The following is a 16,242-nucleotide window of genomic DNA, read 5'->3' on the forward strand; positions in this document are numbered from 1 at the left end:
CAAAGATTTCCAAAACAGCTTGACTGATTCATAAAACATTTGTCAAAGACAGAAACACGCATTTAAACACTGAAGAAAAGAAAAGATTTCACTGCATCCGTAATCCTTAAGAGAATGCATGCCTAATTAATTCACATCTTTGAAGTCTAAATAGAGATACAGTCTCACACAAAGGCCTACAGTTCACTATAATTACATTCAGTTACCATAACACTACAGAACCGCATGAACAAAAGAGCTAATAGGTGTTCCAAGATTGTCTCTAATGACACTCCAGATACAAAACCTTATTAGATAAATAACTTTCAAGTGTTCAACCACTCGCTACCCCTTGGGTTTTAGAGCCGTTTAAGAATCGACACTGGCAAGTGCGTCAGAAACCTAAGAGAGAATTTATTAAAAGAAGTAGGCTGCGTAAAAATAGAACACATCCTGTGGGAGGGCGAGGCAAATCGGCGAGGGGACAGAGGCAGACTGAGCGGAGCATGGCCCAGCTGGTCAAGTTTTACAAGGCATACAGAAGAAAATACTTCACAAGCTGTTAAGCACACCTCACATCCTCTGATACGTGACCTCTAATTATTGGACTGAGGTGGGGTGGGTGAGTTCTCGTATGAGCGTGTGCACGTGTGAGTGTGTGACTGAGTGACTGTCCCAGGAAGTGACAGTGACTGAGAAAGAGGGAGAGAAACTGACAGATTGGGAGACAGAAATAGGGGGAGGAGACAGCAAGTGAAGAGAGAGATTCAGCTTCAGTGGCAGACACATTGATTCTTCACACCTCAACACTGGCTCCCAGCTCATGACTAACAGTCTCTCATATGATACTGTATGCTGTTACCCTGGGAACCAGGCAAATCTGCGAGCTCATGTTTTATTTGTTCTGGCAGATGCGTCTGGTCCCCGTCCTGTTCAGACAGATTTTCAGCCGACCTGGATCTGGTCGGGACAATCACAACAGTTGAGCTAATATGGGGCGGGTTTGATACGATGACTGTACAGAGAAGTGCAACCTTATTGGCCGTTGAGGCATTTTCATAAACAACCAAGATGGCTGCCGCTGATGCGGAACGTTATGTTTAATACGCTGTCGCGTCAGTATTAAACGAACTGGACGGTATATTTTCACTAAAAGAAGAACAACCAACTGCAGCTTTTGTCGATAAGAAAGATGTGTTTGCCGTACTTCCGACAGGATTTGGTAAGTTTAATTTACCAACTACGTTCACCATCTAAGTTTAGTATGCTAACATTTGCTAATTAGAACTAAACACAAAGTACAGCTGAGGCTGATAGGATTGTCATTAGTTTTTCAGGTATTTAGTCGCATTGGACAAATTATGACTTGATGATGGCATTATGAGAAAATTTAAAGGATCACCAAAGCTATTACAATTCATCTTGAGGGGGGTGTCAGTATATTTCATAGCAATCTATGTAATAGTTTTCGAGGCATTTCACTCAAAGCCACAAATGTGAACCTCATGGTGGCGCCAGAGGAAAGGTCAGGGGATCACCAAAGTCATTAGGATTCATCTTCTTCTGGGAACCATGTATATAGGTACCAAATTTTTTGCCAATCCATCATATTTCAGTCTGGACCAAAGTGATGGACCAACTCTGCCATTCCTGCAGCCATGCCGCTAGCAAGGCAAAAACTAAAAAAGCAGCCTTGAAACATGCCTATTAAAAATATCATCAGCAACACATTTCCCCAAGAACAGAGAACTTCCACATTACATTTTTTCCCTAGAATGCCTGAGACATCTCATTGTCAGGAGCAGCCATTTACACCAACACCCTGAGGCATGGCTCGTGGACAACCTGGAAGCAAAACTCCCTCAGGCTCCTACCATAGAAACATGATCACCAGATTCTGCTGTAAACATCAAGCGCTATTCCAAAGCTTGAATATAAAGAATATTTTTTAGCCCTTTCCAGAGATCGCAAACCCAACAATACCCTGTAAGATATGTGCAGCCTAATTGCCATAAAGGAAAACGTAGTTGCACAAAATAACAGCACAAACAGCACTGATAATAACAACAACACAATGACTCGGCAGGCAGAGGGAAGAGGAACAACTTTGCATTTCAAAGCCCATCAAGGTCACAGCACACCTGAACTGAATACAACAAGATGGAATTATGGGTAGCTATCTGAAGTATATACTAGATTCAGACTCTTAGTGGGAGAGTTACTGTACTTTTCTCACCGCCTAAAGGTGAGGAAAACAGCTAAAACTGTCCTCAGCCCTCTGTGGATCCAGCTAATGCATAATTAATGGAGCTTCTGTGCAAAACAAACATTACAAAGCATTTTTACAGGCAGGAAATGTGCTATCAAAGCTGTGATACAGACAGCTGTGTCAGGGGAAACTGAGACTGGCAGGAGAACTGCTTTGTTTTCTAGCTAGAAGGAGAACGGATTACTCCTCAAAAATGAGTCGCTGAACGCTAATTGATTGTTACGAGACTGCTACTATAGAACTGCACTACAGCTTACTTCATGACCAATCATGAATGGCCACGTATGACACCAGAGAACGCTTTGACACCAAACTTGATGGCCAGTTACATGCTGTTACAAAATCTGCAAATGTACAATGCCAAATAGTTTTTCAGTACTCACCTGAGGCAGCAGTTCATAATTTCTTCCAACAATGAACTTCAAAAGCAAGGACTGTGTGCATGTGTGTGTGAGAAACGCTGCTGTGTGCATGCAGCCGAAGCATCTGCATGTTGTTCTGTTTTCGTATGTGTGCATATCTCAACCACCAGCAGCAAACTGGCCGTAGCAGCTAAGAGCTGTATGCAGAGGAGGGAATAAAGAGCATCCAGTGATGAGATCCACAAAAAAATTGGTGCGTGCATCACAGCTGACAGGGAGAAATGGGAAAGAAAGAGACCAACAGAGAGAAAGTCACTTCAAAGTCAAAGTGAGAGCAAGTGAGATGAAAAGATAGAAGGGAGGGAAATGTGTGTGCAGAGGTATTGTGTTTTGATTTTCTGATCAATGCTGAGGAGGAAGAAATGCAATATTCGACGGAGAATTTATAACCTTACCCTTGTGTACTGTCACGTCCGTTCAGAGTTATTCATATGTGCTCTATGTTCACCTCCCACATTTCACAGTTAAATGCTGAGAGGGGGAGTTTCTAAAATATTGATTTCATGGGGCAATTAAGGAATTTTTGCTCCCTCACAGTGACCCTCATTTTTGTGTAAGGCTGTGCTGCACAGTGAATCCTATAGCTGAACTGTATATAAGACACAATGGACAATAACTCTCCCTAGTGCACTTTTACAAGCATTCTCAAAAACAATGATTGTAAGAAAATGGATTGAAATGTACACAGCCAGGGCCTTATCTGCATGGGGTTTTCAGTTAGCCTTGTTGAATATTAATTTCTCCATTCAGCTAAATAGAATTGTAAGCCATTGGGTTGAGAATGATTTAGAAGTTTTTGGATGTTTTTCTGTATTTCAAAAAAGGCTAATCATTTATTGAGACACACAATTTGGATTAGATGGAATGTGTTGCTAGCCAGTTAATAAGCTGTGCTCCCATGTTTTGTTAATGTTTTACAGTTAAAGTATTCCAGTAAACCCAGTAATTTACAGATGTTTTTAGTACAACCTATTTAACAATGTACAATCCAAACAAAACGTTTTAGTTGTTTGGTCATTAGACAGTAACGTCCCTACAAATAAGTTAAGTTACTTCCCAACAATGCATGAAGGGACTCAAATGCAACTCTAAATTCGCAAACACATACAGTATACCCTTTGAGAGTTTGGACTAACAGCACTGCTGGCTAAAACATTAACATTAATTGGCAGTGACAGATACTGAAACCAGACGTAAAGCCACCATTGCAGCAGAATTTTGTCACACAGTGAATCTCCCCTGATTTTTAGTTATGTATTGCAGAGAAATTTGGTGTAGAGTGGGCAAGAGGGGGTATAAACAGTTTTAAGAAATTCCCTTGTGTCTGACAAGGCCTCTTTAATCACTACATTAGAAGGACTAAAAGACTGGTTAGTCATGCAGACTCTGAACAAAACACACATAACATGCACACAGACATGTCTGACGTATAAGTCTGTCTCTGAATGCATATCTGAGCGACTGATTGGCTACCTGACGCTGTCAATCAGCTGTTGATGCTCCTCTGTGATCAAGATGTCGGGCAGGGCCTCAGCCAGACTCTCCACATCCCTCTCAGCAGCGTACTGCTTGAGCACCTCAAACAGCTGTTCCTTCACATCTGGCTCCTCTCCTAGCACTTCCTCCACCTGATGGATAAATAAATGCACAGACATGAATTAATATACAAAATTACATAGGAGATTTTTAAAAAATGCATAAAACACATACAATTATTTTACCCACTTTCTTATTGAACTCCATGGCCTTGTGGGCGCGACTCTCCCTGACGCTGTCCCCACTCTGTGACAAAACCCTCATGCTGCTGCTCAGTCGCTTGGGCCGCCGGGCCATACTGAGCACGCCCAGACGCAGAGGCCGACCCTGAGCTGCTTTGATCATGGCCGCTGCTGTTTCATGGTGCTTCACTGGGATGCCATTGACTTCCATGACGTAGTCCCCAGCCTTGAGGCCACTGCGACCGGCCGGACCATTGGGCATGCAGTCCTCCACCATCAGAGGGCAGTCTCCAACGATGGTGAAGCCAAAACGGCCATCTGGGCCAGGAGTGATGTCAATCTGAGGAAGGGAAAAAGTACAGTTGCCACCTCAGTGCTGTTTTCACCACTGCAGAGCTGAATGCTGTTGTTGTGTTTGTAGTGTTTTTCCACCAATTAAAGCAAAATGTGGATTATTGGGTGTCATCTGACCTGTTCGATCCGTGACACCACTCCGATGCTGGGTGGCACCGTCTTGAGGGTCTGAGCCAGAGCGATCAGTGCTGGTGTGCTGAGATTGGTCACATCTTGGCCCTCAATGTCCACCACCTGGTCCCCGGGCTGCAGGCCAGCTAGGTAAGCACTACTGCCCTCCACCACAGACAGGATGTAGCTGGGCCCAGTGCCACCCAGTCGGAAGCCAAATGCCTCAGGCCAGTTCTGATTGGTGGCTGGGAGGCCGAGGTCTGGAGGAGGGACAGAAGATAATAACTTGGAAAATATAGAGGCTCAAATAGATAATTAACATGTTACTTGGAAGTGGAAGTTATTGTCAAAGGGCAGCCAGAATGGTGTGTTTGCTTTAACTGGTATAGTTTTTAATTGGGAGGTAAAATGTTTCACTGCTTGTAGGATATGCATGTCATTTTAGCATGTAGGGATATATCTGGTGCAAGCTGCTCATACAGACGAGCAGGCTGTGAGCTATAAAATGGAGGTCAAATGGTCCATTGGTTTAAATAGGGCATCTCAGTGATGGAGCTGCCTAGCTGCAGCAGCAGGTACACCGGTCTTTTTAATGAAGCCACAAATATAAAAACACAGAAGTCATGTGAAAGAGCATTTTCAGATTGATAGATTTGTTTTTCTGTAAGTTGAATGACAGAAAAAGGAAAAAAAATAGAGTGAATGAGGTTATTTCTGACTACTGGTATCCAGCCCACATGTTGAACTGCTGGCCTTCCCCTGGTCACTGGCCTCATTCTACTGCAGCAGGAAGTGTCCCATAGGCTCACTTGACTTATCTCCTCTCATCTACAGCCATCTGGATACGTCTAAGACATATGTGGGACATTATAGCAATTGGTCAGCCCACTTTATGATGTTTTCTCACACCTCAAACTCGCTTCATATTCTGGATCACAAAAATCCACAACACTTGCACTTGCTGATAGTTTTGTTTAATTTAGTTTATTAGTTTAATTATCATTTTCCAATCTTTTTGCCTGCCATCTTGATCTTTGCACTTTTCACATTTGTATTACAAGCCTACTTACAGTACATATGGCAGAGTGAGAAACTTCACTGAATCTACTGTGTGTATTTATGTCAGATTTCTGTGTAAAAGCAGTGAATGTAAGTAATTTGATGAAACACCTTTGCCTCAAGTCAAGGTGGCACTGCCACTCCCATCAACAATGATTTGAATCACGTCTTATCATATGACGAAACAACTCCAAGGTGCTAAATTAGAAGGGAAAACTCGACATTGTGGAATATAACAGAGCACACTTATGTAAGATACATAATAAAACTGCAGATACACAAACAATTGCATGCAGTCATCCATCAAACCACCGGCACCAAACCGCTCTGTTTTTCTTTTTGTAATTGATCAGAGGCATAGAAAGATGGAGACAGGGGAAAAGTAAGACAGACGGAGAAAGACTAAATTAGAGACGGAAAGTAAGAAAAGTAACAAAAAAGTGCATGAGAAGTGAGAAAATAAGTCTGTGCAAGACTTTGCAAGAAATGAAGAAATGTCAGATCTGCTTCAATGCAAAAAAAAAAAAAGACATATCAGATCTTACTGGAGCACAGGGCTACATATTCAGGGTGAGATGTGGCTGAGTGAATACAACATATATCAAATCCAAAGCCTCAAAGAGCCATAGAACTTGGCGTAAGTTTGCTGAAAAGAAACATCAAACTGCAGCTGATTATTGATCTAAAATAGATTGGGAAATCATTGACGTGGAGCTGTGGATCATAATCTTTTCTCCCCACCAGAACACAAGCAGCACTCAGAAGATTGTCAAGACTTCTTTTTGTCCTTTTCCCTCCAGCCTGCGACCCAGATACCCAATCTCAACTCATTTTCACTCTCCTCTTTATCTTACCATCAGCAGATTAAGCATTTCATGAACATCGTGTAAATACCATGATTCAGAGAAATATACTTACAGAAATCTTTGGAGGCACTCCGGGTCCCAGACTTGCTCTGGCGCAGGGAGAAGCGGCCCTTTCTGCTCAGGAAACGCCTCATCCTTGCCCGGCTTGCGGCAGGGCACGTTCCAGCCAGCCTACCTTCACCCCCGACCTGGAGGTTGATGCAGCTAAAGAGTGCCCTCAGACACCCTCGTGCTGCTCCTCACCTGAGCTCACTGCCTCCAAAAGCCTCTACCCAGCTAGGCAAAAAAGTGTACCTAAAAGGTCACATCTGTAGGTTATCTGGGCCAATTCCTCCCACTGTTCTCAATCAGAGAACCAGCGGTCTGCAGCTGAGGAGAGGGAGGCCGAAGGAGATGGGAGAGCGTCTGAAAGTCAAGCTCTCCATCCTGGATGAGGCAGTCCAGCCTCAGCCTCAGTCCAAACCCTATGGCTGAGCGATGATCAGAAAACTGGGACACGCTCACTTGGTCTTGAAATGGTTCTTTGCAAGAAAAGGTACTGCGAAGCCCCATTTTTCTATAAATACCTTTCCCTCTCTCTCTCTCTCTCTCTCCCACCCTCACTCTCTGTCTTCCTCTGTTGCTCATGTGGATGGGGCCCTCTCAGAGGGCTGAGGACTGACCCAGAAACTATGATGTTCCAGCCAGGGACACTTCTCTGATTATAGCGGCTGTGTTAACCTCAGTACTGGAGCACCAGTTACAGAGACGTAGCCTGCAGATATGCTCAAGGTTACCCGCACCAAATATAGCAGTATTTCAGCCAAGCCAATCAGCTACGGTGAATTTAGCATAGGATTGCAAACACTAATACAAGTGTACATGTGTCCCAGAGGGGGCTGGAGCAGTGGATGCTGTGTTTTACCTGGCAGGTGTGTGTGGTTTAAAATCAGGTGGTATTCCCATGACGAGATGGCAGATGGTGTTCACTCTACAGCCAGACACTTCTAAAAACAAAGAAAAGAAATCAAAATAAGACTGCCACACAGGATGATAAAATGCAATAATAATACATGATCTTAATATAGCAATAGAGGTAAGAAATAGGCTGATATTCAGGTGTTTTTCACTGAAGTTGGGGGAACTTTTGAGAAACACAACTATGAATGAGTAGATTGGAAACCAGATAAACAGGCCACAGTAAATTCTTTCTGTAATAGTGAGAGGGATACAGATTATTCCTATTGAAAACATCCCAAATTTTCAGTTTAAAATAAGCAAATGCTATCTCAGAAAGGTTCCGCTGATAATTTGCTAGATTGAAAAATGATTTTGCAAAAACAAGTGTATGTTAATATGATCACAGAAGTCCACTAAATAATCTACACTGAAAGGTCAAACAATCCTCTCAATCAGAAAAACAGGATATCAACAAAGATAAACGGAAGCCAACTGTATAAGAAAATAGCATTTATTTGATGCAAACTGCTTGAGTAAACTGAACATATTTTAACGTCTGGTGTATCTGTCATGCATAAAGACGCATTATGATTGACCAGCACAGAAGAGCAACACTGTACCATAGGAAAGTTTATACTCTCCCTGACTGGCCTCAAACAGGCAGGCACACACACAAGATCGGTCAGTTTTAAAGGGCATCACATTTCAAACTGGAGATGAGTTTCAAAACTTGTAGCCTGTAGACATCAGAGAGAAGAAATTCTGCTGTTTTAGGTAGTAAAAGAAAAGAGTTTCACTATTTGACTGCAGCAAAGAAGAAAGTCCAGGCTACAACAGATAACGGCAAAGACATGTTCAGTTTGTACCACCTAAAAGAAATATGCATCTGTTCAGGCCTTCAAAATGAAAACCTTACAGAAATTAGTCTAGTTAGTCATTCTTTTAAGCTGTATGCACCTAAAAGTTAAAAAATTAACTAGCATAGTGAATGCAGTGCTTCATTTTAGTAAATCAATCCACAAAAATTAAACACATGATAGAACTTCATGCACACTCATTCTTTTTGTTTCACACACGCATTTCTTTGTAGGTTGTTCCATTCCTGGAAGTATAAACCATACACCTTTGGCCTTTGTTTTGTAATCAAATCTCACACATGAAGCTCATACAAACTCTACAGTAATCTGCCACACAGGTTCGTTGTGGCAAATGTATTACGGTCCATAGTTAGTATCCTTTTCCATCATACAATGACAGTCTGAATCTCCACCTCCTCTGGGGAGGTGATGACGTATTCCTCTTGCTGCTGCACCATCTGAATTCCCTCCTCCACTGCTTCCTCTGTGGTAACCATAGTAACTGTTCCATCTGCCGTCTCCACGGTGCCCGCCGTGGCCAGCAGCGTGCCGTCACTGATGGCGGAGGCCAGCGTCATGGCCACCTGCTCCGTCAGGCTCTCAGGTGTAGCGATGGTGATGGTGTCACCACAGTCAGAGATGGATGCGCCCTCCTCGTTCATCGCCACATTGCGTACAATGATTTGGTGGCTGCCTGTGCCACCAGCACCATGTGACTGGCTGACAATTTGTTGCACCACTTTCATGATGTGGTTTCCCATCTGGCAGGGAGAGGTTTGATGTAAAAAGGTAGAAATAGAATTATTAGATAATGCAAATACAAAACAGCTCTTATCAGACCCTTTCGTGTAACAATTAGAAACATTATATGCTTATTTAGAAACCGTGATATTCTTACACTCTGCAACTGCTACCAATCACACCAATGTTCTCATATGTGTGTGTATTTATGCATACTGACCTCATTTTGGCTGTCTTGAATGAGTGTAACCTCTTCTTCCTGCACGTCCTCCTCTGTTTGAGTCTAGAGGATACGGGAGCAGCAGAGCAAATAAAATAAATGACAAAAGCTAGCAGTACGTTACACCAAGCGTTAATACAGCACATTTAATTATCTTCTTTACAATGACCTGAAATAAAAAATAGGCGTGAATAAAAAGGAGAAAATAAGTAATATGTGGTCTGAATCTAGATAAGAACTTTGAAATAAATAATTACAACAAACAGTTCTACTTTTTGAAGACAGTGTTTATGCATGCTGTTTAAGTAAAAGTTTAACTTGCTGTGCAAGTCATCTACATAAATCACAAGTAGTAAAGTCCTACAAAAGTGATGCCCATAAGATCACTTCTAGTCTTGTCTTTAATGAATTACTCTAACAGCATACAGTATTTGAACCTTTAGAGTTAGTAATTGGTCAACCCATTGTTTCCTGCAGCCATGGATCAGACCTACACACTGATGTATTTTGGACCATTTACTTTCACAGAGTTGTTTTTTTGTCTTTTTTTTTTATTTTTTTTAAGAGAGCTTTGTCCTTGGTATAACTTCTGTTCAGTGATTTTATTGTGGACTAGATATTCCTGCAAATTCAGTTGCTGCTCTACAGTCCTACATCCGTATATTCTGTTGAAGTCAGTATTTTCATTCTGTAAACAAATGAAATGTCAGTTGCAACTTTAAAAACTTCCAGCAATCAAGCTTTCCTCTCTTTAATGGTCCGAAAATGTAGCGTTCAAAACTAGAGGTCTGTGTACTTGGCAAAGGAAAGTGCTGAGTGATTAGTTCTAATCAGCAACCCAATCAATTCCCTACAAATATGATCAATTGAGTGAAATTGTTTTGCACTTCAGGTTACACTTCAAACAGTGATGTAACAGCACATATTCTGCTATTGACTGCTAATTAAAAAAAAAAACTGCCGTGACATCACTGATTGAGACAAAGATGCTTGAACAAGTTTGATCCCAAAAATTTCGACTTATGATTTACCCTTAAATGCACCTTGAAGCTGTGATGTGAGGGAGAAACCACGGTTTCTCTTAACCCTGCTTCCCTGTGGCTCACCTTGATGATGTACTCCTGTGTGTCTGCCACCACCGAGGAGAACTCCACCAGGACAGCATGAGGATCTTCTGAGATGATGGCTGCTGTAGCGAGGCTGTCCACTGACGCCTGCTCCTCTGTTAACGCACCCTGCTGCTCGCTGGAATCGTCCTTATGGCAGCCTCCTGGTGGAAATCACAGGTTGTGTTATCAGGTCTGTCTGTATCACTGCTGCAAATACTTGTTTTGTTGTCCATCAGTCACACTGACCTTTAGCACGCATATGCCGATTGAGAGTCCCATGCTCAGCAAAGCCTCGCCTGCACTTTGGGCACTTGAAAGGCTTCTCTCCGGTGTGATGGCGGATATGTCGCACCAGGGAACCTTTCTCCCTGAAGCCTCTCAAGCAGAACTGACACACATACGGTTTCTCATCACCATGGGTCCGCTGATGCACCTGCAAGGCATTCTGAGCAAGACAAAGAGAGACGTTAGATATGGCATTGGAATGCCTTTTATGTCTGTGAATGGTAACTTGGTGAGGACAAACTAAACACTGAAATATAAGCTGAGAGTTCAATACAACACAAAGTCGAATATCTACAAAATCACCTTGGTCTTGTACCCCTTGTTGCATCTGGTACAGTTGTAGGGTCTCTCATCCGAGTGGGCCCTCATGTGCTCACGTACATGCCCAATGGTTTTGTACAGCTTGCCACACTCACCACACTTGTACCTCCTTTCACTGACATGGACTTCCATGTGTTTCTTCAGCAAGTAACCAGTCAGAAACTCCTTGTGGCATAGTGTGCACTTAAAGGGCTTGTAACCTGCATAAAGAAAAAGGATACAGAGAGAAAAATGAAATATTTATCTATGAACCAACAAAAAGGGCAGTGTCTCATCAACAGCTTTCTTTTGATTTCACATTTTCAGAAAGTTTGTTTAAAAGGATACTAAAGGAGGTTTCATCATTTTTTCCCCGTTAAAGGGGGTTTTTGGGGAGTTTTTCCCTTCAAATCGAGGGTCTAAGGACAGAGGGTGTTGTATGCTGTACAGAATGTAAAGCTCCTTGAGGCAAATTGTGATTTGTGATATTGGGCTATATAAATAAAATAGACTGACTACAAGAGGGAAGCACACAGTGATGCTGTGGGTCATCATTACTAGCTATGGACTTACCCAAATGGCCCTTGACATGAAAGCGGAAGTAATTCAGTCCCTTGAAGGAGCGATTACAGTGTGGACAAGTGTACAATCTTGAGGATGTCTGATGATCTCCATGACCTGCTTCCTGCAAAAGAAACAAAAGCAGTCAAAACAACATTAAAAAGTAATGCTGTGTGTGTGCAAATACTCATTGCAACATCAGAACCAGACCCAGTTCTGCTGAGAACCAGTTCAAATGTTTCTGGAAGTGATCAGGTCACTGTCTCCCCTATCAGTTCCTATTAGTGATTAAAAGCTTTTCTATTTCTTAAAAAAAGAAGACTTAATTAATCATTCCTCCCTGATGCTGAATGTAACTGGCAGCAAAGTGCAGAAATCTTGGCAGAAGCATGGTGTGCTCTGTTCTCTGCAGCTCAGGTGCAAGAACACAGAACGGTAATGACTTAGCTGAACTGAGCTGAACACGCACAGCTAACCTACCTCTAGCTTAGCACATCATGCTATGACACATTCAGGAGTTACTGTGAATCTCCAAAAAAAGAAAACTCCAAAGTTTTTGTGGGCAACTCAATAAGGAAACAGTTTCAACATTTTTAGTTACTCTACTATTGGAGACAAAAGACAAATCTGTAATCAGGAATCAAATCATAGATCTTTTAGACTAATCGTAGAAAAGGTTTCAGTCGTAGTCATCTGGACAGTGTTTTCAGAATCAAGACGTTTCGGCTCCCATCCGGAAGTCATTCTCAATTGTGAAAAAAATGGGACGGGAACTCAGAAATTTAAGCTACTCTGTGTTACATAAGCCCTGCCCTCAGGAAGGAGTCTACCTGAGTATCTGTTGATTAGCTAGTTTCACCTGAAACTGACCTAACTGTTTCCATGATGGCCCAGTAATCAGTAATCAGGCCTATTGTTTTCTGGCTGCACCTCCCTCATCACTGTTAAGTACCTGATTAGCATGTGATTGGTGTGACCAAGGTGCTAATACACTGTGATAGACTTTGGGCAGATTGAATCTCAGACCACCATTTCTGTTCAAAGAGGGGTTTTCATTTTTCACAAAAATGGCTTCCTTGACACCCCGTTCAAACCAACTCTTCTCTCTACTTAGAATCTTCACCTCACTGTCTTCAAATGTGTGGTTTGTAGCTTTTAGATGCAAATGCACGGCGCTCTGTAATCCTGAGTTAGTGTGTCGTCTGTGCTGATAAAGTCTTTTGTGAAGTGGCTGTTTGGTCTCACCTATGTACCGTTCTTTGCAGTTTTCCTCACTGCACTGAATGGAGTAAACTACATTGCTCTGTTTTTGTGTGGGCATCTTGTCCTTTCGTTCACCCTAAGGACAAGATAGCCTAATGGTTAAAGCGCGTACCACCTAACCGCAACGTTGACGGTTCCTGGCTGGGAGACCTTTGTTGCATGTCGTACCCCTCTCTCTCCCCATGTTTCCTGTCTCTCTCTACTGGCTGTCAAATAAAGGCAAACATTCCCCCAAAAATAATCTAAAAACAAAAAATAGAAAAACATTACAGAATACGAAAAATACAAATTGTTAAGGAACCAATGTTGACCCTGTTTTCAAGCACTGCAAAACATTCATAACAACCAATTACTCTCATCCTTACCTCTGACTCCATGTCCACAAACTCTTCTTTAACCTGGATCTCGGTGATACCCTCATCAGCATCAGGACAGTCAGAAACCACTTTATCTATCTCCTCAGTTGCCTGTGAGGTCTCCTCAACCACGGCTTCCTCTGTCCCCAGTGCAATGCCAGAGTTGATGATGGCCTGGCAGATGAGATTGTCGCCTGCTGCTGCAGCAGCAGCCAGGGCTTCAGCCTGAGACTGCTCTACCACGATCTGGCCAGAGCAATAGGTCAACAGAACAGGTTGGGTGAGAGTTACATGCAAAAGCATCTCATACCAAATCCCTATGACTCTTTATCATTGCAAAAAGATACCAAAAAGTATTTTAAGGATGTGTTTTGTGTGTATTATGATTGGTAACAGCCCATACGGGACTTTGAGCACCCTTTTTTTTTTTTTCAATCACCTGTTGCTCCTGCGTTGTTCCATCCACCTCCATTGTGAAGTGGACCTGATGGAGTACCTCTTGAGAACCAGCCTCTACCACACTGACAACAGCAGTCTGCGCCTCTACCATTTCCTGCTCCTCTGACTGTTGCTCCACAACCACCACCTCTTGCTGGCCAGCCACTGCAGCGTGATCATCTTCGACTCCTGGACAATTCACACAGACCTATCAGTGACTCAGTGGACTGTCACTTCCTTAGGTATTCTAAATATATTTTTAAATCCAGTGCTACATAGTCAGCTTTTAAAATTCTCAAGTATTCCATCAATAGTTACAGTTCAATTGTTAACATCAAGCTGCCCTCTTTAGCACCGACACACTTAGCACTAGGTAACAGCTCCTGGAGTATAAATCTGACCTTTTTGTACTCCATCTTTGCTGACCAAGATCTCCTTGTACTGAACAAAGCGGATCTTTTCTGTGCAGGGTGTGAGGGCCTTAAGGTGTCTGGTTAGGGCGCCTGACTCTCTGAAGGACTGGCCACAAAGGTTACAGCGATATGGCCGCTCATCTACAAGAGAACAGGAAGAAAGTAGTGTTGTCATTAGGTCAAATTCATTAGAGGACATCAATTCAAGACAAAAACAGTCTGCCTGTTTACTGTCTGTACCAGTGTGACGCCGATTGTGACGAATCAGAGAGCCTTTTGTGCGAAAGGAGGTTCCACATAGATCACATGAGAAGTTCTTCTGGTCACTGTGAGTTTTCATATGAGTTCTCAAAATGTTGGTCTGTTGGGTGAAAATACAACGTATGAGAGAGACAACACTGGCAACATAAAGTGTAATAAATACCCTGCCTGGTATGAAAAGGAATTCTAATAATTAGGAAATCTCATGTTACTCATCTCAGGTACTCATGTAAGAAAATATAACATTTCCTGATAAAAGATACACACACAAATGAAATGTATGACTCACTGTTTTAAATGTCTTATCACAAAGTTGGCAAATGTAACGCCCATCATGGTTGACTTTGTAAACATGCTTGTCACTGTCAGCATTGTCAGATATGGATCCTTCAGTCCCATCTGAATGGTCAGTGACTTTAGGTGAAACAATTTTCTTCCTGCGACCTCGACCCAACAGACTACTGCTTTCCTCTGTGTGAAAAAACAAACAGAAAATAACTATTCAATCCCCCTGCAGATCTAAGATCAAATTCACAGGTTGAAACTATGTTGACTAGAGCTGAAATTAGCAGCTATTTTTTCAATGTATTGCTTCAGTCATCTCTCAAGTAAAAATACTGATCATTTGCTGATCTCAGCTTCTCAAATGCATGGATTTTATAATTGTCTTTGATATATATGGTAGTGAACTGAATCTGAATCTTTCGGTTTTGGAGTGATGGTTGGACAAATCAAGCAATTGGCATAAGTCAACTCCTTGTCACCTGCTGGAAATTATAATGGGCATTTTTCACTATTTTCTGACATTTTATGGACAAAAAAAAATCTAAAATAGAAAATAATTGGCAAATTAGTTTATAATAAATAGTTAATTGCAGTTCTAATGTTGACCCACCATTAGAGGTCTTCACTGGTTCATCTGAGGATGCACCTTCAGCTGTTTTCACCTCTGAAGAAAAACTTCCATTGGCAGCAGTAACCTGGCAAAATGTAGATATCAACATTTGTTCTCCCTCTGCTGCTTATAGTTGTTACTGGATATGAACCCACACATCACAGTTCATACCTCATAATTCGCATCCTGTCTGCTCGCCTCCCGCGCATCCACACGTTTGCAGTTTTGGTGCAGCTTGTGCTGGATGAAAGCCTCCAGCGTGGAAAACTCGGACTGACAGCGTCCACACTTGTGCACATCTTCATCTGACAGCACAGAGACACAACACATTTCAGTATGAGACAATTTAATAACGTTTTTGTGCTGCCAGCTACCACCTAGCTGATGCAAACGTTTCTAAATACTGCTGATTGGCTGGACTTCTAATCTGGATAAAGCTGCAGCAAGGACGCACACTAGCTAATGTTGTTGCTAATGGCAGCTAGCTACTAGCAACATTTCATGATGGTGGAAGTTAGCTAGGCCCAAACACAATATTTAATAAACATTTCAGTCTTGTTTTCGCTACGAAGAGAACTAACCTTCATCTCCCAGTGAAGTCTGAATGGTGATCGTTTCGTTGCCGTTCTTCGTTTGCTCCCTCTCTGTTTCTGCCGTATGATTATTTTCTACATTCATGTCGTTCGAATTCTCCGTCTCTGTCGCAACGCTGCTATAAGGAAGGAAAACATGGCGGATTTACGACCACGTAGTCATAACAACAAAAGGGCGCGTGCGTATGTCTTTTCATCGACAGAGAGGAGAAAACAAGAAAACATGCTTTGAT

The 16,242-nt window shown here is 42.3% G+C and overlaps 1 protein-coding gene across 1 annotated transcript; it reads right to left on the minus strand.

The window, feature by feature from the left end:
* Window positions 1-8,212: 8,212 nt before the first annotated feature.
* e4f1 (E4F transcription factor 1) lies at window positions 8,213-16,158 on the minus strand. The gene is made up of 14 exons (XM_044180961.1): window positions 15,998-16,158; window positions 15,588-15,721; window positions 15,417-15,501; window positions 14,811-14,992; window positions 14,501-14,621; window positions 14,249-14,401; window positions 13,849-14,036; window positions 13,419-13,655; window positions 11,803-11,914; window positions 11,233-11,450; window positions 10,891-11,089; window positions 10,642-10,805; window positions 9,536-9,598; window positions 8,213-9,335 (listed from the first exon to the last, which is right to left on the minus strand). Exons 1-14 carry the CDS (start codon window positions 16,092-16,094, stop codon window positions 8,961-8,963), a joined length of 2,328 nt encoding a protein of 775 aa, XP_044036896.1. The 5' UTR covers window positions 16,095-16,158; the 3' UTR covers window positions 8,213-8,960.
* Between the last annotated feature and the right edge of the window lie 84 nt (window positions 16,159-16,242).

Source organism: Siniperca chuatsi, linkage group LG21 (assembly GCF_020085105.1).
Source record: "Siniperca chuatsi isolate FFG_IHB_CAS linkage group LG21, ASM2008510v1, whole genome shotgun sequence".
In the NCBI taxonomy this organism is placed as follows: Eukaryota; Metazoa; Chordata; class Actinopteri; order Centrarchiformes; family Sinipercidae; genus Siniperca; species Siniperca chuatsi.